We start from the raw sequence: 23,078 nt of genomic DNA on the forward strand, positions 1-23,078 counted from the left end.
TGAGCCAGGCTTTCCTGTGCTCACACACCCTGGCCCCCAAATCTGTAGACCCCCAAGTTCTCGCCTCTCAGATATCTTAAGCCCACCCTTCACTCCTGTTCACATTGCAGCCAGGCCTACCCCCTCCAGCGCACGCACCACAGGCCTAACGAAAAGATGGATCAGCTTTAAAAGGTGTTGATGGCTCCCATGACAGCCAAGATGAAACGACCTCCCCACAAGGCACCGAAGGCTCGTGAGACCTCCAGCCAACCTTGGCACTCTGGGCCACCACAGCCCGCGCTCCGGGGGGCAGGGAGGCGAGGGACCTCATCCCAGGCCTTTCTTTCTGGCTGGGCAGCCCTGCCCTGAGGCCCAACGCTCAACATGTCTGCTGCACGAGCAGGCGACGACAGACATCACATCCCAGGACCCAGCCAGAGCCAACAGCTGTGTCCCCAGTGAGGGGAGCTGCTTCTCAGAGGCGCCGCCATCCCCCGAGAGGATGCGGACAGGACTGGCGTGAGCGAGAAGGGAGCCTGGACCCCACTCATGTACAGCCCTCAGGACACGCTGACGAGGGGCCGGGGAGCAGCGCGGCCCACCTGAGACAGTCCATGTGGATGCACTGGGGCGCCTTGTACTCCCCCTGGCTGTCCTTCTGGAACCCGATCTCCTCGTACATGCTCAGTCCGTGGGCTGCTGCTCTGGCCTCCACGAAGGGCCTGGGGACGATGGACAAGCACATAGGGCAGTGAGTCCCTAACTTGATGGCGCCGACCCAGGAGCTCCTCACTCGGGTGGCGCTCTTGCCTCTCCTACTTTGTTCCATCTCAGCCATTTCTCAAAGGACAGACCTGAAGCACTAAGTGTACTCAGTGTCCCGTAACGTCCCCTCTCGAACTCTTTTGTTACGTACAAATTAGACATTAAACTCACCAGTCAAAAAAGTCCCCATTGTAGGTGACCATGATGGTGGGCTTGGTCTCCTGGACGTGTTCAAACCACCTTTGGATTAGATGAACCTGAATTCAAGGAGTCACAGCATCAGCCGGCTGCATTTCCGCTCCTTCCAGCTCTTCCCAGCACCTGCCCAAGTTCAGGAGCGCCTCACACCAGCCCTGGACCCGCCCACTGTGCCTCCACACGGGCAGCAAGGACGCACACACCTAGTCCAGAAGCTGCTGTGCGGGTCGAGGCCTGAAGAGCCAACATGCCTCTCCTTCCCACTTCACCCCACACCGGCAGCTTCCCAGGGACACCTCTGTACCTCATCGGGTTCATTGAAGACACAAAAGGGCCCTTCGTATTCCGGCTTGGGGGTGAACTCAAAATCATCAATGTCCTCAGCAACAATCTCCCTGTTGGTGATGAGGTAGCCCTGGGAATTCACCAGCAGTCAGCGGGGGTTACACACAAGCCAGAGACACATGCCCCCCGACACTCGGCCCAGAAACTCCTGCTACAAAAATCTCTGTGGCACCTTCAAGGTGCCAAGAAGAGCTCTCCAAGAAGAGACGCGCTCCCTAAGCCCCCATGTCTGATTTCGATTGGAAGGTGGGAACATGTCTGGGTGGCAGAACAGCTTGCTTTTCACTTTTGGGATCACACTCACTCATTATTCACCCCAAAAATACTAATCATGGGGTGGGGGACCAGACAAGGGCTCTGTTCCCAGGGGCATACATCCCAGAAGGCACTGCTCACCTGCCCATCGATCATATAGGAAATCATCATAATCTGGTCAGTCTCAGCATCGGGAAACTTGAGGGGCAGCTTGGTCGTCTCAATGTCAAATGCCAACACCACAGGGTCCTGGAGGGACCAAATGTAGCATTAAGCCAGCCACAAACCCAGCTGAGCTCTGGAGACGGGTCCTCTCGACACCCACCACCAGCTGCTCCACTTCCACCTGCTACAAGCAAGAGTCCAGCCGCCACAGGGAAAGGTTTCCAAAAGAGTGGGACAGGCACCTCAGGGCTGACTGACCCACATCAAACACCACGATTCACTGATGGTATAAAAACTCAACACGGACAGAAAAAGACTTGGTCATAGGCAAACTGGAGAACTGCAGAACACCTGAGTCTCAGAGCGCATTCCAATGCATGACCTCTTCTTGACCTGATGCCAACCCTGCCAGAAGACTGTGGTAGCGCCAACATCTTCATTTTGGAAATGAGAAAACAGAGTAGAGACCTTTCCACGACCACAGAGCTGTCCCTGAACCGAGGCCTGAATCCATTTTCAATCCCTAGTGAAGCTGTTTCCCCACATCACTTCACTACTGACTGCCCAGAAGTCAGAGCGCTCGCTCGGGCGCTGCGATCCAGCCTCGCTCACCTACTGACGTCACCTCGTGATGTGCAGGTGCAAAAGGAAATTATACTCTAGGTCAGAAATGAAGCAGGAAAGTGATTACTCCACAATCTCTTATGAAAGTATTTGAGGAAAAAGAAGCAAACAAGTCTTTCAAGCAAAGTCACCTGTCAGCACTGAATTAGATCTCTGCAGAAACCCAGGGGACATTCAGGACGGAGACATGTGAACAGTACTTACGGGTCGTTCGACCAGGTCATCCCGGCGGGTGACCTCCACTGGAAAGGCGTTTCCTCGGTACCTGACATTGTACCAGTGAGCCTGCGGGACGTGGGGCACATTTAATGGCGAGCTCACGTCTGTCTCCCCAGTGGACTGGGCTGCGCCGCCGTGAGGCATGGCCCACTCACCACGTGGATCTTCAGGTCGATGGAGAGACGGATGTGGTAGGGCACGTCGTACTCCCGCATGTCCACGATGTTGTCCAGCTGGTCAGCAGTCTTCTTCGAGGCTTCCTCTTCGTCGAGGATCACATTGCCGCCTTGCAGGACACTGCAAACAGAGTGCCGCTCACTCAGCACACTCCGCTCGGGCTGCAGGGGAGGCCCGCGTCCACACGGAGGACACGCGGCTGGGCTGACCAGGACAGACCCTTCTGAAGAAGGAGCTCAGGCGACCCTCCGAGCCGAGCAAGTCACACACACAAGGAAATTTAGTGTATGCTTAGGGCATGTGCATTTTATAGGATGTAGGTAATTAAAAGAACAAAGAAGAAAAAAAGCGCTGTTACTTTGGTGGTGTGTCTACAAATGTGACCTGCTCTCACTGAGCTTGTTTCTACATCAAGAAAAAGAGGATGATAATAACAGGCCCACCCTGCAGGAGTGTCGTGACATAACAGTCACAAGGCTCTTGGTTGAGTGATGGGTAAATGGTAACTATTTCTGCACTATAGTTGTTCCTATCATATCCAAGCAGAAAATCACTGTCACTAGAATAGTCTCTCCAATATTAGCCCGCTAAGCTTCCTAATACTGAATGGACTATTCGGGGTGTGGGGGAAAGACAGATAATGAGTTTCAGAGAAGACCTCGGGGGACTCGGTCTCTGGTTACACCTTGCAATATTCTGAAAAGTAATTTATGGGCTACCGGTGTGTGTGTGTGTAGAAATATTCAGAGTCCCTAACTGATCTTTTGTCAGAGAATACGAATAGTTCTGAAGTGATCACAACTTTTAATTTGCCGAGATTGCTTCTTCTTGATCTCTTCCCTGCTTCCTGCTACAGCTGATGTCTGAACGTTTGGAGAACAATATTTGGTGTCCTACGTTAAATTTCTCTGTATAACTCCAAGGTTCTCTGGAGAAGAGGTGCTGTGTAAATCTAGCCATTTAATAAAATTTGTAGACAGCTTAACACTTACCATAAACCACGAGAACAGACTGTGTTAAGGTAGTGGGATTAGGAATCTAAAATGTCTTCACCGTTATAGCAACTCAGTGCTAGAGCCACAGATCCAGCCCCGATGTAATAAATTATGACATGGGGAGATGCCATTTATGTAACACAACTGGAGAACTGTAAGAAATCCTCCGTAATTGCTCAGAAGTGTTTCCCCATCGATCAGAGCCAGTCATAAAGGCCACTTAACTGCTGGGTTTCCCCACCTCCTATCCATCTCAACTCAGGAGAAGGGGACCACAGCCCTGTGGACCAACTGGCTGCCGTGGGTGTGAGGAGGCTCACCTGGAGAGCATGGCTGTGTAGGTGCTGCGGGTGTGGCTCTGCTCCCGGTTCTTCTTCACGGCAGGGGAGATCTCCTTCCTCACTCTGACAAGGTCCTCCACGGTGTTGAACGACAGCTTAATGTAATTCCGCTTCAGACCCACCAAGTGATTTGGCTACAGAGTGGACAGAGTTCAAGAGAAAAAGGACTTTACTACGGAGAGAACATAAGGGCAGAACGATTTCAAAGGTAAATATCCTTGTCAAAGGGCTGGGACCTCCAAACCACCTCGTCCAGCTCTGCATGTGGCACCCACTGCGCCACCCATGGGTGTCACCCAGAGGATGTCCAGACAACCACCAAGGCCTCCTCCTCTGTCCCGCCCCACACCCACAGGTGCCAAATGGGGCCTCTTCCCATGTCACTCCTGGCAAAGCGGACCCAGCCTCATATACCCTGGAAGGAACAGTGACACTCACCAAGTCCAGATCCTCTTTGGGGACAGTCTCTACTTGAGCAATTTTACCCTGAAACTTCTTAGAGAGAAAAGATGAAACTTCTCGCTCACAACCCTAAATTGGGATGGTGATGAAAGGACTTTCCATTAGTAAAACCTACTTCCTTCCTTGCCTGTTTCTCTAGAGGAGTCTGCCGCCTCCCACAGAATGAGGAGGCACAGGCTGTCGGAACTGACTCTCTGAAGCAGACTCACCTTTCTGGTCGCAATGTAGAAGTACGGCTTGTAGGGCAAGGCCACCTGCAGTCACCAAGCCATCCGGGGCGATGAGAAGGCAGAGAAGGGTAAGGACGGCTGTTTGCTGCGACCCCACGAGCAGCGTGTGCCCAGCGCTCCCTGGAGCTACCCAGCGCTTAAGACGGGGCGCTACAGGAAGGCGGGACCTGCACACGCCGCGGGGGCTCTGACACACACCACTGCCCGTCTTTCAGACTCTCTGCGCGAGCTTCTCGGACATCTTAGGTGCCAGTAACGTGGCTCCCAGGGGCCTGTCCCTCCCGAGGGGCTTCAGGAGCTGCACACGAGGAGCCTCCCAAACACCAGAGCTGAATGAACACTCGTCATTTGGGGCCCAGCTGTGCCTCGTCACCAAGTGGGCCTTAGCTTGTTGGGGTTCACGGGCTTACCTTAAATCTGCTGCCATCATCTTGAATAAAGTAGTAATCCACTGCACTGACTAAGCGCTTCTCTTCATCTAAAACCTCAGTCTACAAGAGAGGCCGCCCAAACCGGTGCAGGTTACCCTCCACTCTGTACAGGGGCCCTGTGCTCCCCACTTGTGGGAAACTGAGCTTTCTCCACCCCCTTTCACAAGAGCCCCATCATAACAGTCTCAGGGCGGATTTCTCTCAACTTGTCCCTCATCCTTGAAAGGTTTATTCTTATGTGCAACAGGGACACCCCTGCCCTTAGTCTTCCGCCCAGGGCCTCTATGGCCCAATGCTGCTGAAGAACCAAGTAGGAGAACTACAGACAGCCCATGTCTACCTGCTTCACCTGGACAGCAGGTTGCCACCAGATGGCACCCACTCTTCCCACAAGGGCCACGCTACCACAGGCTGTGGAAGGAGGGGCGGGAGGAGGAAACGCCCAGGTGCTTACAGGATGCATGTTGATGAGCCAGCCTGTCCTCTCGCCCGGCTCCTTGAGCCTCTCAAACCCGAACCGCACATCCATCCTATCCGTCCACTGACTGCGCTCCAGGCGCTTGAGTGCCGAGACAGAGGAGGGGGGGCCATCATCCCTGGGTGGGAGGAGGAGAGCCTGTCTTCAGGGTCACAATGCTCTCCACTGCCACAGCCCTCAGTCCACCCGCTGTAAGCGTTCCACGTGTGACATGGTAGATGTGTCCCTGAAAAACCTTGCGTTTAGCAAGACAGCTCATTCTAATAACAGGACTTGTGGTAAAAATATGAGTGGGGCAGGACCCTCCAAGGCTGTTGAGGTCCATAAGCAGAAACTGGCAACGATCATAGTGGACATGGCTGCCTTGTGGGTATTAAAAGCGCACAAAGCCCAGCACGGCTCTTCTGACCGCTTATCCCAGAGAAAGGAAAAGCCATGTTCACACAATGTGCATGTAAATGTCCTCAGCAGCTTTGTTTGCTGTAGCCAGAAACTGAAAACCACTCAGCTACTCCTCACCCAGGGACTAGCTAACCTGTTACGTCCATCCAGTGGGGTGCTCCTCACCAATAAAGAGCAAGTTACTGATACTTGTGACAGCTTGGGTGAGTGAAAAGGCCAACCCCCCAAATTACACACTTTATCACTCCACTTACATAGCGTCTTGAAGTGACAAAACTAGTGATGGTGAACAGATGTGGCTGCCATGGGAGGTATGGGGGACAGAGAATGGAAGGGCCGTGGCTGTAAAAGGACAGCACGAGGGATCTTTGGGGCAGAACCGTTGTGTCTTGATTGGGGTAGTCACCAGTATACAATGTGACAGAAGTGCACAGAACGAGAGACACATGCACACACGAGTGCCTAAGTGCTGTGTCTGTCCGTTTCCTGGCTGTGACCTTGTGTTCTATTATGTAAAATGTCACCATTTTACATAATGGTGGAAACTGGGTGAAGGGCTCACAGGATCTCCCTGTAATTTCTTACAATTGCGTGTCAATCTATAATTACCTCAAAATAAAAAGGTGTTTCTTTACCTATTTTTATGATTTTTTTTAAATGTGTGTGTGTTTTCTTTAAGATTTTATTGAGGAAGGGTGAACAGGGCTTTATTGGGGAACAGTGTGTATTTCCAGGCCTTTATTGGGGAACAGTATGTTTCTCCAGGGCCCATTAGCTCAAGTTGTTGTCCTTCAATCTAGTTGTGGAGGGTGCAGCTCAGCTCCAAGTCCAGTTGCCGTCTTCAATCTTAGTTGCAGGGGGGCACAGCCCACCATCCATTGTGGGAGTCGATCCGGCAACCTTGTTGTTGGGAGCTCGCGCTCTAACCAACTGAGCCATCCGGCCACCCCACCAGCACCTCAGCAGCAGCTCGTTGTCTTCAATCTAGTTGTGGAGGGCGCAGCTCACTGGCCCATGTGGGAACTGAACTGGCAAGCCTGTTGTTCAGAGCTCGCTCTAACCAACTGAACTACCCGTCCGCCCCTCTTTACTTATCTTTAAAATGTTAATTCCCAAATGTATTATTAGTTTGTTTCTTGGTAGAATGGAATTAACAATGTCTGCCATGTAAGATTTTCATGCATATCGAAAGAGACAGTGGATGCAAGAGCACTTTGAGAATTACAAAGTCAGTAGCGCGAGCGCAGTACGATGGAGCAAACGCAAGAAGCTTGAAGATTTTTGGACTGAATTCCAACTCTGCCAACACAGCGCTGATGATTAAATCCCATGGGGCACACAGTATGCAGACAGGGTTCTTTGTACACAGTATACTCAGTAAATAGTGTGTGTGGTGTTTATCAAAGACAAATATAAATATAAGGGAATGGCCACTTTTTGTTGTCTAACAGGTATTAGGTTGGTGCAAAAGTAGTTGCGGTTTAAAAGGTTAAAAATAATTGCAAAAACCGCAACTACTTTTGCACCAACCTAATAACATTCTGTAATGTCTGAGTTATTTAAGAGAAATGAGTTGAATGAACTAGTCATCTGCTTTCAGTCGTATAATGTGAATTGGAAAGTACTCGCTGGACTCTGTGGTGCCGCACTATGCCAGGCCGTGGAAACGACACACAGAACTGGCACGCGCACTCAGGTGGCCACAGCCACCTGGGACAGGGCGTTTCACCTGAGTCAGGAGGACCGTGAGACAAGGACGCTGGCAGAATGTCGGGCTGCATGGTCCAGCCTCAGTGCATGAGCGTTTAGATGGCAGGGTTCTAAGCTAAGCCATTTCCTCCTTTACATCGAGAGATGGCTTTATTTTCTGTGCAGCAAAGTCACTAACCACGTTTTTACAGAGATGTTTGTTTTCAGGCACAAAAGCAAGGGAGCAGACATGCTGAGCACAGGAGAAGAGTGCAGCCGCCACCTGACATTTGTGCAAGACTGGGGCACACCTCCCTGGGGAAGGAGGCCCCACTGCAGGTGCTCATGGGATGTTCTTCATACGCAGGTTCCCTAACAGAGTGGTGACAGGGCATCTGTGCAACACTCCAGCTAAGAGCTTTTCCCTTTCCTACTGACCACGCAATTCTACTCCTCTATTCCGATCCCTTTGCCTGGGGGAAAATGCAAACAAACCAATACAATCTCCACAATTTACTGACATCATTCTCCTGTTTACCAATTGCATATGAGCTAATTGGGGTTACAGAAACACCTATGGCAGAACAGATTATACCTTTAAAATGTGATGTGTCTTCTGGGATGCCTGGGTCTAGATGTTAGTACATCTAGATAAAAAGGGGAATATAATATTGTCCTGTGTGAGAGGAACTATCTCAATTGACAAAGAAACTCGCTTTTCAGCTCTTCAGTACCAGGACACCTGCCTCAAACTTCCCAAGCCTTTCTCTGGGTAGATCGTGTAATAATAACTCTTCACACAGATTTTACCGTAAACCTTAGTACTTAATGAAGACTTTCCACCACCAGAACTATCTAAGCCTGTTCTGATTCTAGAACTTAGGTTCACCCCAAATTGTTCACAATCAATCTTTAACTCCACAGGTATGATCCCATCTAGATAGACCAGAGTCATTACAATTTAGCTATCTTCAAAACAGAAAAATCCTTGTTTATTAGCATTCCAACTTTTTAAAAACATTGCTAGTTTCTTCTTTAAACCACAGTTCTGAGATTCTGTACCCTGAATATTTTTTGGCAAAAAATCCTATTTGTTTGCTAAGCCAAGTATATTCTCCACTTCTCAAAAATGTATAGCTAAGAATCAATATCCCATGGCTTTGTGTCGAAATGTAAATAAATGAGCTACTTTATGAAGCAATGAGCAGAGAAAACATGGAAATGTTTAGGGTGGTGCTGGCAAGCAGAGAAGTGGTGAGTGGAGACGTAAATCCACCCCGAGCAGAAACCACCAGGTTCCCACGAGCTGGCATACCAGTTCTCATTCCTGCTGGACTGCTCTCCTGGCCAGTGTTCCCTGAGCTGCTCCTGTGCTCTGCCGAACGACAGAGCCTTTGGGTTTCTTTGTAGTATTCCAGTTCTCAAAGGCATTCTCCTCAACTCTTCACAGATATTCATTCCTTCCCTTCCAGCACCGCTCATTTTTCAACATCGGATGCTAGCTCCTTGCTACGTGTTTCCAGGTTCCTGGGATACGACAATTCTTGAAACTACATGACCCTTCCATTCCAACACTAGTAGATTTCTCCACAAAGTGGGTGCTTCTAAAACAGTGCCTATCATTTGACCTGGCAACTTCCACGTCTAAGAACTTACGCGAAGGACACTGACATGCAGTACATTGTTTTACATACAGATGTTCATCACCGCGGTTTATGAGACGGCGGCAAAAGGAAGCCGTCTAAATAAAAGGAGACCAGTGACAGAAAACTTAAGAAATTTTTTTTGAACCAAGCCTTACAGAATTCAAGTCCTTAATTACTATAACATTTGACCAATTGTCAATTTATAAACAGAAGTAGAGAATTATTTCCTGAGAAAACTCTTCCTTTACCTGGAGGTGTTCCTTGGGGCACCTCCACTTGAATAGAATGACGTATCTCAAGATTAGGGTCCTTACTTTTCACAAAAAGATTATAACCACCTGCTGTAGGCAGAATGCCCCCCCCACAAAGATGTCTATGTGTTATCCAGGGAAACTGTATTACCTGACAAAAGGGACTTTGCAGGTGTGATTAAAGATTGTGAGATGGGGGTGATCTGGGCAGGCCCAGTATAGTCACAGAGTCCTAGGTAAGGGAGACAGGGAGAGAAGCTAGAGATGTGACGTGCTGTTTTGAAGGTGGAGGGAGACGCCATGAAATAAGGAATGAAGCTACAGGAGGCAAGGGACTAGACTCTCCCCTCCAGCCTTCAGAAGGAACAACGCCGTCAGCATGGTTTTTAGAACTTCTAGAGCCGTAAGAGAGTAAGTCTCCATTGTTTAAGCCACTAAGTGGTAACTTGCTACAGCAGTAATGGGAAACCTACATGTCGCCATACTCTACAACTGTTCAATCTCTAAAATAGCTGGATTCACCTTAAATCAAACACACAGGAAAACAGTATTCCAGGCCCTGCTAGAGAACACAGCTAACCTCCGTCCGAGGCCCAGATCTTTACCAAAATCAAGACTGAGTGCAGTGCTGTGTACGGAGAACTGCTCCGAGGACACGCAGACCTCTGCTCTACATCGGTCCAAACACCCTGCGTCGGGTCTGTCCTTGCATCAGGCGAGATGGAGTAAGCGGATTAGGAAACTGCTCGCTTTGGAGCACATCTCCTCCCAAAACTGTTTTCTCTGAGCTGCATATCTCACCTTTTGTGCCGTGACAGTACAAAATCTGAAAAGCAGAGATACTAGTAACAAAAATAATGCCTACCACCTACTGATTGCTTACTACTGACATGGTCCAAGCATACACTGTCTGTTCAGTTCTCACGACAACCCTTAGGAGGGGGCTGTAAGCATCCCCACTTCACAGAAGACACTTAGGCACACCCACTGCCACCATGCACTGTCCCATGGGGCACACTCAGCTCCGAGGATTAAATGAGCTGCTCAATGTCAACTGTTCGGAACAGACAGCAGACGGTGAGTGAAAAGCGATCACTGCTGTGCATATTTCTGCAGCACCCATACCTCTGCTGTAAGGACATCGCCAGGCAGTGGCGCGGGACAGCGAAGAGCCTTCCAGCAGTTATGAACTCAGACAAATGACTTCACATCTCTGAGCCCAGATTCAAGTATAAAACGTAGGCAACAGTCCCACGCTCGTAGGGTTTCCCATGAGGACTAGAGGCCACTGCGAAGACCAAGAACTTCGCACGGGAACTACTGTCAGAACAGTTGTAAGTAAGGACCCCGCCGGGTTTCTCCTGTTAAGTGTCGGTGAAAGGCTGTGCGGGGCGCACGGTGTCGCCGTGGGCTGCGGAGCGTGCGAACACGTCGCCCGGGCCACCGGGCAGCCCACGTCTGGCAGCGGGGCCCAGCGCCGCCGCCTCTGCGCCCCCGCAGCGTCCTGGCCTCCCTCCTGCGCCTGCATCCTCACCGAATACGCCGTGGGCCCCGTGACCGAGGGGTGCTGCCAACAGCCCGCGGGGACGCGGGGAGGACCCCGGGCTGCGCACAGCGCAGTCCGACGGGAGCCACCCGTCCCGCCCGGAAGCTTGGAAGGAGCGGCCGAGCTGCGCGCCGCGAAGTGCTCCAGGGAGCCCTCGCCAGCCTGGCCTCCCTGCTCGTCACCGCGAGGGGCCCACAGCCACCGCCGCCACCCAGGCGGCGCGAAGCCGGGTGCGGCCGCCTCAGCACGAGCCCGGAGCCTCCGCGGAAGGGAGAGGCCCCGAGCCCGCCGCCCGCCCGGGATGACCGGGCGCCCCTCACCTGCTGGCCTCGCCGTCTGCTCGCGGCTCCGCTAGACGCCGCCCGCTGTTCCTCAGCACCATTTCGCCGCCTGGGCTTCCCAGAGAAATTTGGCGCGCTCCCACCAACTCTCGCGAGAGACCGGAAGCGCCCGGTCGCCCAATGAGGAGGCTCATCGCGCTCCGCCCAGCCGAGCTCCAATCACCTCCGGCGCCTGAGGGGCGGTGGCCCGTTAGGGACTCGGGGAAAAGTGTGCTGAGGCGCGCGCGCCGCACACGCCGGGGTCTGTCGGGGGTGGCGCTGCGGACCACGGCGGGACGAGAAATGTCTGGCCGTCCCCGAGCCTGGCCGCCCTGGGGCCGGGTCAGCGCCGCGGGCGCGGCGTGGCGCGGCGGAGGTGATGGCGCCGGCGGCGTCGATGCTGCGGGCGGAGGCCGGGCTCGGGGCGCTGCCGCGGCGGGCGCTCGCCCAGTACCTGCGCCTCCTGCGGCTCTACCCGGTGCTCACCAAGGCGGCCACCAGGTCGGCGCGGAGCGGATGGGACCGGGCGGGGGGCGGCGGGCGGCCCGGCGCTTGGACAGCCAGAGACCTAGTAGCTACACAGACGCCTGCTGCGTGGGGGTTGAGTGTGAAAGGCCCAATCCCCGTGTACACAAACGACCCTCCAAAGATCTGAGGGTTTGTGCATTCGGCTCTGACCGTTACTACTTTGGCCCAGACTGAAGGGCAGCACAAAATCAAGGAGGGCTTCCTGCAGACCTCCGGGTCTTCCATCGTTGGGGCTCGTAGACATCGTCCCCGCGGTGAATGGGGCCGGCAGAGTGGGGGAAGCCTGTCGCCGGCCCAGCTCCTTGCAGCGTGTTAGTCCCTGAATTTGTGCTGAGAATTAGAGGCAGAAGCCTTGAGGAACGGCCCGGGAAGGCTGGGCAGGAAGGTGTTCAGGTTTGTTTGCTTTGTATTTGGGAGAAACTGACCCAGCGCCCTCGGTCCGCTGGTTAGCTCCGCCCTTTGATCTGGAGCACTGAACTTTTTAGGAGACATGTCCTACTTCATTACTTTTGGTTAACTAATTTTATAAGCTTGTTCCGCTTTATTAATTCAGCCTTTCATAAAAATGCACAGCGTGCTTCCTGTGTACTGAGCAGTGATTAGCAGTGATTCAGATAAGTGTATAGGGTCCCGGCCCTCTTAGAGCTTGTATTTTAGTGAAGAACTGGACAAAAAGGTAAATACGGATAAAGTGGTTAGGGAATTTCTCTGATCTGAGGAGATGACATTTGAACAGAGGCCTGAGTGAAGGGAGGGCACAGGCTATGCAAAGAAGGGAAGCAGAGCTCTCCATCAGGTACAGCGCGAGCAAAGATCCCGAGGGAGGAGCAAGCTAATGATGGAGGAGCGGAAAGAAGGTCTGTGCCGCTGAGAAAGTGAACAGTGAGCAAGGGAGCGGATGAGAGAAGTGGCCAAGGATCAGCTCAAGGACGCCTTTATCGCCCACACTAAGAAGTTTGGATTTTTTAGCTCAGAGAGCTCAGAAGGTAGCTACACCAAACCTTGCAGTGACTGGGCCTGTCTCCATCTTTCTACTGAAATTTATATTGTGATCATTGCGAATTCACATGCAGCTGTAAGAAATGATACAGGGAGATCCCTTGTGCACTTGCCCAGTTTCTTCCATTGTTAACATTTTGTAAAATTAATACAATATCACAGCCAGGACACTGGCGCGGATACAGTTCATAGATCATACTCAGGTTCCCCCTGCTTTTCTTGTACTTGTGCGTGTGTTTAGTTCTATAGATTTATCACATGTATAGGTTTGTGTACCCACCACCACAGTCAAAATACGGGAAAGTGTCATCATAAGGATGTCCCCTGTTGTCCTTACAACCATATACCTCCCTCCCACACGTGGTCAATTTGTGCAAAGTAACATAACCGTCAGGATATCCACAGTGATGAGTCCACCAATTGGAGAACTTGCTGAGCTGGTGCGCATGTGCGCGCATGCCTGCATGTTCTGCCTCCAGCCTTTGATGCAGGGCCCTACACTGCTGCCACTTTAATAAGGATGTATCTCCACTCCTCCCGTTTGATCTCGGGACAGCCATGCTAGGTCCATGGGGAACAAATGCCCCCTGCTGGCGGTCGCTGTTCTCTGATTACCTCTGTGTCCACAGTGGCATTTTGTCAGCACTTGGGAACTTCCTGGCCCAGATGATTGAGAAGAAGCGGAAAAAAGAAAACGGCTCTCAAAAGCTAGATGTCAGTGGGCCTCTCAGATATGCCATTTATGGGTGAGTTCCATAGAGGGGCTGGTTTACCCGGTAGTTGACTTAAGTGCAACAAAGCTAGGGTCTCAAGTTTCTGAAATAATCTAATTTGGAAAAATAATTTTTAAAAGCATTGAAGTAATCATGGGAAAAACCAGAACAGTGGACGGATAATGTTCACTTATTTTATAGTTTCATATGGTTTTCATTTTGAATTGCATGGGTGGGAGTGGCCGTCTTCATTGCGCTGAGAACTGGGGGCTGATAACTCACCTGAACCTAAAGTCAGACTTCAAGACTCGAAGACCCTGCAAGTGGGAAACACTCAAATATGGCCAGTCAGTTATTTTCATGGCATAAACATCCAGGAAAGGAAGACTTACATGTCCAGTTTCTGAACCCCTTTTTGAACTGCAAAGCACAGCGATTCAGGAGTTGTAGCAATAAACCCACCAGGTTCTCTGGCCAGTCATGTTTGTGTAACTGGACTATTTTGAAGTATTTTGCAATGAGTGATTTTTTTTTCAATTCCAAATTCACAAATACCATTTTTGTATTTGAGAGCACTGTTAACTTCAGTCATCACAGCTTATCTATAATGTATTTAAAGTCTCGGTCGTCCCACCATGCCAGACGCAGACTAGATCAGAATCACCTGGGCAGCCTTATCCAATTAGTTTTCCCTGCTCTAGGCCACCTGCCATTCTATGGCAGGTTGGGAAAAGACAACTAGGAGCTGCTTGTTTAAAGACTTTAAGTGTGAGGAGTGGGAAGACCTCTGAGTCCTTGCCCATCTTATCGCTGAATTTTATGGAGCTGCAGGGCTGTTGTCCGCTAGATGTAGGGTGGGCTTCAGTCCTCTCCAGAGAAGCCTGTACAATTGGCAGTGAAGGGCAGCAGTACAGACAAGCTCCCAGGATGGGAGCTCGAACACCAGGCTGCATCTGCGTACTTAGTACTGAGCACCTTCTGAGCCAGGCCCTGTGGACACAGCAGTGAACAGACACACGATGTTCTCTTATGACGCTGAGAGGAGATCATGACATGTAGTGAGAAATGCTATGAAGAAAATGAAACGGCCCAGAACAGAGTGGCAGAGACAGTGGTGGGTGACTTAGGAAAATCAGGAGAGACCTCTCCAAGCCAACAGTGTTAGGGAGCCGGCCACGTGATGATGGGGGGGCTCCAAGCTCCAAGGCAGGAACAAGTCTAGTCTGTCAGCAGCAGAAAAGAATGCCTGAAGCAGATTCAAAGAAAGAATACTTCCTAGAAGGCCCACAGGCCTGTGTGATCAGTGTGAGGGGCTGCGGGAGGCAGGTTGGCACCTGGGCTTGCGCAGACCGAGGAGAGCAGTCCAGCTCACCCCCGTGGGGCGCAGCTTCTTGTTCACAGGGCCGCTGAGTCACTACTTCTACCTCTTCCTGGAGCGCTGGGTCCCGCCCGAGGTGCCCTTGGCAGGGGTCCTGAAGCTCCTCCTGGACCGTGTCCTCTTTGCGCCCGCCTTCCTGTTGTTGTTCTTCGTCGTCATGAACTTCCTGGAGGTTGGTCTCTGAGCAGCACCTAGGACAGCTCTCCATGTCACAGGATGCTTAGCCTGGCACCTGTGCACGGGGTTCAGGAGTCTGGGAACTTTTCATGACACTCAAAGGGGACTTTCATGTTTTCCTTGATGAATGTGGGAAGCAAAGCAGTGTTATTAGCCATGCCTGCTGGTCGCAGTAGAAATTCCACATCAGTGACATATCCCTGAAGGTCGTTTAGGCTCATTGCTCCTTGCACGTGCCATTAGGTCTTGTCACTGAATGTGTTAATAAAGAAACACCTATGCTAGTCTATCAGAGAATTGTTTTCTGAACATTTTGATTGGTTCCTTTGTAGTCCTATATGTTTTATTTTGTACATTACAACACCTGATTCTGAGAATGGGATCCAGGCGTTACCAGACTGCAGAAGGGACCCTGGCAGAGTGTCACCCGTGCAGTTGCAGAGGCCTGTGTGGACTCTGCCTGGACATCACAAGTGTTCTGAAGAGGCTGACTTAATGTCACAGCCCACTGCATGAGAGGTGTGCTAATGTACCCACACCTAGTCCCTTCCCAGTTCACTGGCACCTTCAACCCCTCGCCACCTGTTCTCTGCCAGGCACTCTGTGCCCAAGACACATCATGTTCTTCCCTGAAACTAATTTGTTTCAACCAATCACAGCAGGTAGAAGCTTCTCAGGCAGGTTTTATTTTAAAACAACATCTTTACTTTGGAGTTTCTGTTACTAAGGATATTCCCCTTAGTGTGTAAAGTGACCCTGGGGAGAAATAGAAAAGATATTTAAACTTACCTGTGGTTGCTAATAAGTCCCTGATAGTAGAAACTGTTTGGGAAGTCTTTAGGCAGTCTGAGCTAGGAGGAAGCAAAGGGTGCCCACATTAGAAGTGAGGGTACCAGGCGGCTTCTCTTTATTTCCTTCCAAATATGAAGGGAATATATTTTCATTAAGAAACAAAAGCCCTGCACGTATATGTCAAGTGCTACCAAAGTGCCTAAAGTACCCACCACGTAAATGGCACACGGGGGAGCACACACTAAGTCACATATTTTGGCCGTTAGACACGACGTTGCAGCATTCTACCATCTGCCTGTCCTTTTGTGTAAGGATCCCTGTTTGGTTAGTTCCTAGACTTGTCCTGAAAGCCTGTCCTTGATTGTCGTCCCTGCAGTGGCCCATAATAAGAGCAACCGCTGACATTTATCGAGCACTTGCCTTGTCCCAAGCTCTGCTTCCAGTGCACGTCATTTTAGGCTGGCATCTCCCCTAGTTGACATCTGGGGAAGCCGAGGCCCCAGGGTGAATCACTGGCTGATTCCCGTCCCTGTGGCGCGTGAGTCCTCCAATCAGGCTAGACCCAGGCTGTGTGACTGCAGTGCTCAGCCCTGACGGCGTCTCCCCATGTGAGGTTCCTTTCCCCACTCTGACAACTGTGATGGTAATTTTCTTTTACATAGTTTGCAATCTGATAGGTGAAAAATAATTTACATATATGTATGAAGTTGAACACCTTTTTATATGCTTATCTGTATTTCTTTCAGGAACTTTAGTTTTATCTGTTAGAGTGCTCGCCTTTTTTTTACTGATTTGTATATTTGCATATATTAAGGATACCAGTGCTTTATCAAATAGTTGCAGACATTTTCCCCATTTTCAGGTGTTTGCCCTTTAGCTGCACATAAAGTTAAAACGTTTGTATAAAGTTAAAAATGGAAAGTTACATGTTTTTCATAGTGTCTTTTGCACACAGGAGTGTATTCAGATGTCATTGTTTTCCGTAGTGGACTTCCTTAAAGGAAGAGACTGGAAATACTCTCCTACATCCTTCTACTCTCATGATTTCATTGTGTACATTTTGACGAACCCAAAGATAATAGAAATATTCTCCTGCACTTTCCTCTAGTGTTCCTATGGTTTTATTTTTATTTGTAGTGGGAGAGAAGCCTTCTGTCTTGGTGTTTTCCACTTATACAGCAAATTGCCTCATTACCATTTATTGAACAATCCCCACTTTTGAAACATTCACTTTATCATGTTCTCGTAACCATATGTACAGGCCATTACCTGGGCTCTGGTCTTTTGATGGATCCTATTCATTCCACTATTTTTTTGGGCTGTTGCTACCAGACTTAATTACCATATTTTATAGTATTTTTAAGTCTGTGGTAAGGTAGGCCTTCCCTCATTCTTTCTCAAGGTGGCCATTATGCATTTATCCTCCCAGATGACACTCAGAATTAATTTATGGGGTCCATTTTTTAAAAACTCCTGACAAGTTTTGATTGGAGATTATTTTGGAAAGAACTGACAGCCGAGCCATAAGTAGTTCCGATGCCCAGGGCTATCGAGCCGTGTGAATCACCAGTCAGGTCAGCTCTGTAAGGGGCAACGACCGGTCGTGGACAAACGTCCCCGTTCCGATGATTTTCCAATCGGACGCCTAGCTCCTTGTAGCTGCACTGCTACACGTGTGTGCTGTCCACATACAAACGGAGCCAAATCTAGTCGAAGAACCCCACCGTGTTCGGGTTTGCGGCCCCCCAGGCCTTGGTGCCGCTGCGAGGGCAGCGGAGCTCGCTCACCGCCTGCGTTTCCCTCCTCTCCAGGGCAGAGACGCGGCCGCCCTTGCCGCCAGGGTGAGGAGCGGATTCTGGCCGGCGCTGCAGATGAACTGGCGCGTGTGGACCCCCGTGCAGTTTATTAATGTCAACTACGTCCCTTTGCAGGTGAGCCAGAGCGCGCCATCCTCCACCAGAGGCCATTTCCCAACAGCCATCCGGGTTCCGGACTCCGCCCCGAATCCTTTAGCTCCGGATTCGGAGGCAAAGCGCCATAGAGTGGCTCCCGAGCGAGGTCCACTTTCATGCGTTCGCCGGACAAACGTTTTTAAAAAGCCCGGGTTTCCTAGGGATGAGGCCTTCCAGACGTGCAGCCCCACGCGCGCGCAGGTGCAGAGAAACCGCGAGGGCCGCCTCACCTGGTGACGTCAGAGCCGCACGTGAGCGCGGGGCGGGGCCTGGCCCAGTGCGACGTGCGCGCAGAACGCGCTCTTGGGGAGCTCCGGGTGGCTCGGCGCTTTGGGCCCCAAGGGGGACCCGGCAGAGGAGTGTCCGCGGGGCCTCTGCAGGGCGCGCCGCTCGCTTACCGACCGCAAGCCCTGCTGGCCGGGCGCCGGCTCTTCACTGCACACCAGTAGCAGCCCCTCTGTGTCCCGCTCCCAAGACCACTCCGGGGCGGCGATTTGCTACAAGGGCTCGGCGCAAGATTGGTTAGAGGCACGCGGCGAGGATCTGCAAGTGGGTCCTAGGAATCCAGTGCAGGCCCCCCGTGCCATCTCAGGGCAAGCTCTCACGCACCAACAAAACGCGGCAACGCCTAGGAAAGCCCACTAGAGACCGCGCTGGGTTTAGTGCCGGGCTGCTCGGGTAGGCGCCCCGGAGCGCCACGCTCCAGGAGAGAGCCAGCGGTCAGCATAAACCGCACCGTCTCCCCAAGCCTCCCAGGCACCGGGAAGCCGGCCTAGTCAGTTGGGGGGGGGGAACCCTCCTGAAATCCAGGTTCCTGGATGCCACCAGGCCCGTCCAAGAACGACAGCCTCAGGCCTGCTAGGCCAATCCTTTTCTCACACCATCTAAGTAACCGTTTTAGGGAGCACAAAGGGATTAGAGCTGAAGCCCCGTGGCCGACTCTGCAAATACACCAGGAAGTAGCAGAAAACCGGGAGAAGGCAGTGAGAGATCCATAGTAAACGTAGGTCGTTAGAGCAGAATGAAAATCGGTTGGGTTTCCATGGGCTTTAACAATCGACGACCTTCCCACAAACAATTTCAGTGGTTATTTGGGAGCTGAAGCCACATTGCTGTGAATCAAGGAAAGTGGGGAAGTAGAAATCATGAGTCTAGAAAATTCTCTCCAGAAGTTTGTGAAGAGGGCCAGGGGAGGAGGCTGTGAAGCTGGAAGCATCCTCCAGCTAAATGGATGTGCACCAGCTGCCCCTAAGGGAAGAGGGGACTGGGCTATGAGCAGGGAACCCTGGAGACAGAGGGCCCTTCTTCCTGACAGGAGGTGACTATTTACGAAGGACCAGGGCGGCGTGTGGGTGGGGCCAGACAGGGGGAGGAGGCAGGGTGGGAATTTGGAGGCGAGTAAAGGAGTGAACTTGTGGAGGGGAGTCACTGGAGAAGAGGAGCCAGCCGAGGCCGAAGACCCTGTGCTGCATGGGTCTGGGGCTTGGGGAGGCGAGAAGGCTCAGGCTGGAGGTTATTCCAGGGAGCGCAGTGGGGAAACAGGAAGGTAAGAAACGGGCCATGGGGTGTAAGGTGCATAGAGAAGGAAACAGGCGTCAAGACAGAATGGCTGAGAATATAGAGGGACCTATGGTTGGCTCAAAGGAGAGGCTGGCAAGTCCAAGCTTTCCAAGTCACAGGGACAGAATGCTGCCTGGCTGGACTTTCCATCGTGGGTGGTTGCAAGCGAGTGCTTTTGGGGCAGTGGTTTAGTCAACAAAGGTGTATGTGTGCCCCACTGCTCTAGATTTGGGATGCGGTAACAAGACAGACCACACTGCTACTTCCGCAGAGCTTACCTGCCAGTAGACTCGCTGACTAGAGGTGACTTCAGGTGGGTTTGTCTGTCAGGGCAGCGGGACAGTGAGGGGTCAGTGACGGGCAGGTCATGGGGTGTAGAGGGGCTGGGTGAAGTCACACACATGATGGCAAGCCCTAGGAGAGAGGCTGAGCCAGGCGTTGAGGTGCTCAGGGAAGGACAAGGGACAGTCACTGTTTTCCCTGCTGGCCCAGGCACGTTGGCAGGAACGCTGTCCTCACCATGCTATGAAGTGGAGGCAATGGGCTGGCTGGGGAACGAGCCATCCTAGAGTCCTAGAGAACGGCTGCCCTCCCCGTGCCAGGGCCTCACTGACGTGTGCCCGTGTTTTCTTTGGCAGTTCCGGGTGCTTTTTGCCAACCTGGTGGCTCTGTTCTGGTACGCCTACCTGGCCTCCCTGGGGAAGTGAGGACGGCCTGGAGAGAACGTCACCTGCCCCGGGTGAGGAGCAGAGACAACCCGGTCAGGACTTCATGTGACTCAGATGCCCTCAAATGATGGATGGAGACACTGCAATCTCTTACCATCAGAATCTTGTATTTTTAAAAAGGCACTAGCTGAATTCACGTGGTGCTGCCCTAGAAACTTAAAAGATAGTAATGATTTCACTTGTCACCTTGGATTGAATTAGGATCACAGCAAACAATAATATAGCTTTTTCAGTGGTGATTTTAATTCCTCAGAGTGATTGCTGTGGCTTTGGAAGACATGCACGATCGGAGGGCTGCCCTCACATTTTTTCCTAATTAACTACTGCTTAGCTACCTGGCGCCACAGGAAAAGGGTCCTTTGGACCAGGACTTTATCCCGATGCTCTGGGAAGCCTATGATAAATAGCTGCCAACCTTCAGCTGAGTTCTTCCTGCCCTCCCATTGCTGGGTTACATTCACCCTCCCCTGGCCTTTTCTTGCTTAGAACATTCTGTCCTGACAGAAGCCCATTCTTGTTTCATGGAAGCATCCCTTGGGATCTTAGTTATGTATTTTCCAAAATTCTCTTCTGTTCCATGTTCTGTCTCTATTTAAGCAGAGCTTGTTTTTTCTTGCTTTGATCTTTGTCCTTCCCAATCAGGATTTCTTCAAATGTCTGTGGGCCACACATATCTAATGACACTCACTGTGTGCTGACCAGGCAGGGACCAGGTTTTTGTTGGGGATTACTGTCCTCAATAACTGATGCCTTTTCCCTTGGGTGGGTCAGTTTCCCCAGAGGGCAATTCTTCTTGAATTTCGTGCCTGGGGAAGGATAGTGGTTTTAGTGGGGCATAGTATAAGCCTGGGGGACAACATTCTTGTGGCTCTTTGGAGGAAAGGGGTTAGAGGTCCTGCTATTACTATGTGACCTTCGCATAATGTCACTGTTACCACCGTGTCCCAGGCTCAGCTGTCTAGTGTCGCAAGTCCAGTCCTTCTGGTTCAGATCCTCTGGAATGAACTTTCTCTAGTCTTCTTCCATGATGGAGGGGATGGGAGGGCAAACTCTTAGATTATCAGCTGGCCCTCCTGTGTAGCCCCACCCACCGCTTGTCCTCAGCGGTGAGGCCAATGCCTGCAACTTCCCAGACCCTTCTAGTCGCATTGACTAATGAGCTTACTTGTTGGCTTCCCTCAGTACAGGCAACTGGCGTCCCATCTTCCAAGGTCAATAAAGACCTGATTTCCACCTTTCAAAATTTTGTCAACTGATCTCTCTGCTTTTTCTTGTGGACTCAAGTGTATCTTTGTGTATGTCTTTTCTTTTTAAAATCTTTTTACTATTGTTTTAGTAACCAGTCTTCTAGGAGACAGTATGGGTCCAAGACATCATGTTTAAGCATAAATCTGGGTATTTCTAGGGAGTAGATTGACTCTCCAAAATCCGGTGATTTTTAAAAATGTAAATTGGATCATGTCGCTTCCCAACTTAAAAATCTGCAGAGATGATCCAACAATCCCACTTCTGGGTGTATGCCCCCCAAAAAAACTGAAAGCAGGGACTTGACAAGATACTCGCACCCCCATGTTCACAGCATTATTCACAGTAGCCAAGAGGTGGAAGCAACCCGTGTCCACTGATGGATGAGTGGACAGTGTGACCTCTCCACAGTGGACACTGTTCAGCCTTGAAAAGGAATGAAGCTCTGACACAGACCCCAGTGGGGATGGGCCTTGAAGACATGCTCAGTGAAATAACCTGGTTCCAAAAGAAAAAGTGCTGTGATTCTACTTATGTGAAGTCCCTAGTCAACCTCAGTAGACAGGAAGTAGATGGTGGTGCCAGTGGTAGGGGTTTGTGTGTGTGTGTGTGTGTGTGTGTGTGTGTGTGTGTGGTGCGAGGGTGGGGGGTGTGGGGGGAGGATGGGAAGTTGATGTTTTATGGGGGCAGTTTCAGTCTGGGAAGGTGACAAATGATTGGGATGGTGGTGACGGCCGCACAACACTGTGAATATGCTGAATGCCACTGACCTGTGCACTTAGAAATGGTTATGTCATGGTCACTTATGTCATGGTCATATGCTGCGGGTTGTGAAAGAATTCACCAGACAGGTTGAAATACAGCAAGAAGAGGCTGGACAGAATCCGCTGGAGGCTGCGGCCCCAAGTTGCTGTTTCCACAGGAGTTTTATCCGGGGCATTTTCCATGGCGGTTAGCTCCTTCCGGGAATGCTTTCGGCCGTCGCGGGGGAGGGTGTGATTCAGCTGTTATCGCAGCCTTTGCAGATGCTGTGTGAGCTGGAGCCAAACGGCTGCCCCAGGCTCGTTCCTGTTAACCCCCACCCATCTCATCTGTCCAGACAGTAAACTGTACGTTACGTGTATTTTACTACAGTAGAAACAAAACCTCCAACAAACCCCAGGCAGGATCCCCAGTCCCCATCTCCAAGGCCGGACTCCCCCTCCCTCCGCGGGGCTCCCTCTGGGGCCGGCCGAGGCCCGGGGCCAGCTCGCCCTCCGCGCGGCGCGGCTCAGGCCCCCTCGTGCTGCCCGTCGGGGCGCCTCCCCGGGGGCGCCGCCGCGCACACCAGGAATTACCTGCGCGCCGGCCCTTCCGCAGGAGTTCGAGGGAAGGGCCTCGGAGCCGCCAACCTCCTCGCCGCTTGGCCTCCGACCCGCAGGCCCGCGCGCCTCAGGGGGCGGGACTTCCGCCCGAGGGCGCCGGCCGGCGGAAGCGTGTCCCTCG

General features: G+C 51.6%; 2 protein-coding genes and 1 long non-coding RNA gene across 10 annotated transcripts in view; 1 reads left to right on the forward strand and 2 right to left on the reverse strand.

Moving 5' to 3' along the window:
• POLE (DNA polymerase epsilon, catalytic subunit) overlaps positions 1-17,651 on the reverse strand; it is a 47,789-nt gene extending 30,138 nt beyond the window's left edge. For 2 of the 5 annotated variants that reach the window (XM_074321694.2, XM_019748782.3), the window contains exons 1-12: positions 11,522-11,924; positions 5,644-5,785; positions 5,169-5,249; positions 4,738-4,782; positions 4,505-4,597; positions 4,046-4,200; positions 2,709-2,850; positions 2,539-2,619; positions 1,687-1,794; positions 1,250-1,360; positions 919-1,004; positions 585-704 (exon numbers count right to left, since the gene is read on the reverse strand). In XM_074321694.2, the coding sequence (XP_074177795.2) occupies positions 585-704; positions 919-1,004; positions 1,250-1,360; positions 1,687-1,794; positions 2,539-2,619; positions 2,709-2,850; positions 4,046-4,200; positions 4,505-4,597; positions 4,738-4,782; positions 5,169-5,249; positions 5,644-5,785; positions 11,522-11,676 (1,319 nt within the window). In that variant the 5' untranslated portion in view covers positions 11,677-11,924. Of the gene's footprint in view, positions 1-584; positions 705-918; positions 1,005-1,249; positions 1,361-1,686; positions 1,795-2,538; positions 2,620-2,708; positions 2,851-4,045; positions 4,201-4,504; positions 4,598-4,737; positions 4,783-5,168; positions 5,250-5,643; positions 5,894-11,521; positions 11,926-16,105; positions 16,168-17,377 lie in introns of those variants that run through there. The other 3 variants (XM_088801114.1, XM_088801115.1, XM_074321695.2) reach the window with 3 other exon arrangements.
• On the forward strand, positions 11,814-20,593 carry PXMP2 (peroxisomal membrane protein 2). 4 transcript variants are annotated; one of them, XM_074321703.2, is made up of 6 exons: positions 11,834-12,022; positions 13,678-13,794; positions 15,149-15,311; positions 17,920-18,039; positions 19,847-19,933; positions 20,259-20,593. In XM_074321703.2, the coding sequence occupies exons 1-5, from the start codon at positions 11,901-11,903 to the stop codon at positions 19,919-19,921; spliced, it is 597 nt and encodes a 198-aa protein (XP_074177804.2). In that variant the 5' UTR covers positions 11,834-11,900; the 3' UTR covers positions 19,922-19,933; positions 20,259-20,593. The 4 variants fall into 4 exon arrangements, with proteins under 4 accessions (XP_074177805.1, XP_019604343.1, XP_074177804.2 ...); XM_074321704.2 differs by lacking the exon at positions 13,678-13,794 and having other exon boundaries at positions 11,814-12,022; XM_019748783.3 differs by lacking the exon at positions 19,847-19,933 and having other exon boundaries at positions 11,838-12,022.
• LOC148757347 (uncharacterized) lies at positions 20,570-23,072 on the reverse strand. Its single transcript, XR_016022437.1, has 2 exons — positions 22,364-23,072; positions 20,570-22,091 (listed from the first exon to the last, which is right to left on the reverse strand). It is a non-coding gene; the product is annotated as an uncharacterized LOC148757347 (long non-coding RNA).
• Between the last annotated feature and the right edge of the window lie 6 nt (positions 23,073-23,078).

Source organism: Rhinolophus sinicus, chromosome 9, assembly GCF_057876585.1.
Source record: "Rhinolophus sinicus isolate RSI-liver-muscle chromosome 9, RSI-T2T, whole genome shotgun sequence".
NCBI classification, from domain to species: Eukaryota; Metazoa; Chordata; class Mammalia; order Chiroptera; family Rhinolophidae; genus Rhinolophus; species Rhinolophus sinicus.

Excerpts from the sequence above, each read along its gene's own strand:
- PXMP2 (XM_074321703.2), top strand. The coding sequence starts at position 11,901 with ATGGCGCCGGCGGCGTCGATGCTGCGGGCGGAGGCCGGGCTCGGGGCG. Across the intron at positions 12,023-13,677 it reads CTCACCAAGGCGGCCACCAG|TGGCATTTTGTCAGCACTTG; the intron begins GTCGGCGCGGAG and ends CTGTGTCCACAG. Across the intron at positions 13,795-15,148 it reads CTCAGATATGCCATTTATGG|CTTCTTGTTCACAGGGCCGC; the intron begins GTGAGTTCCATA and ends CGTGGGGCGCAG.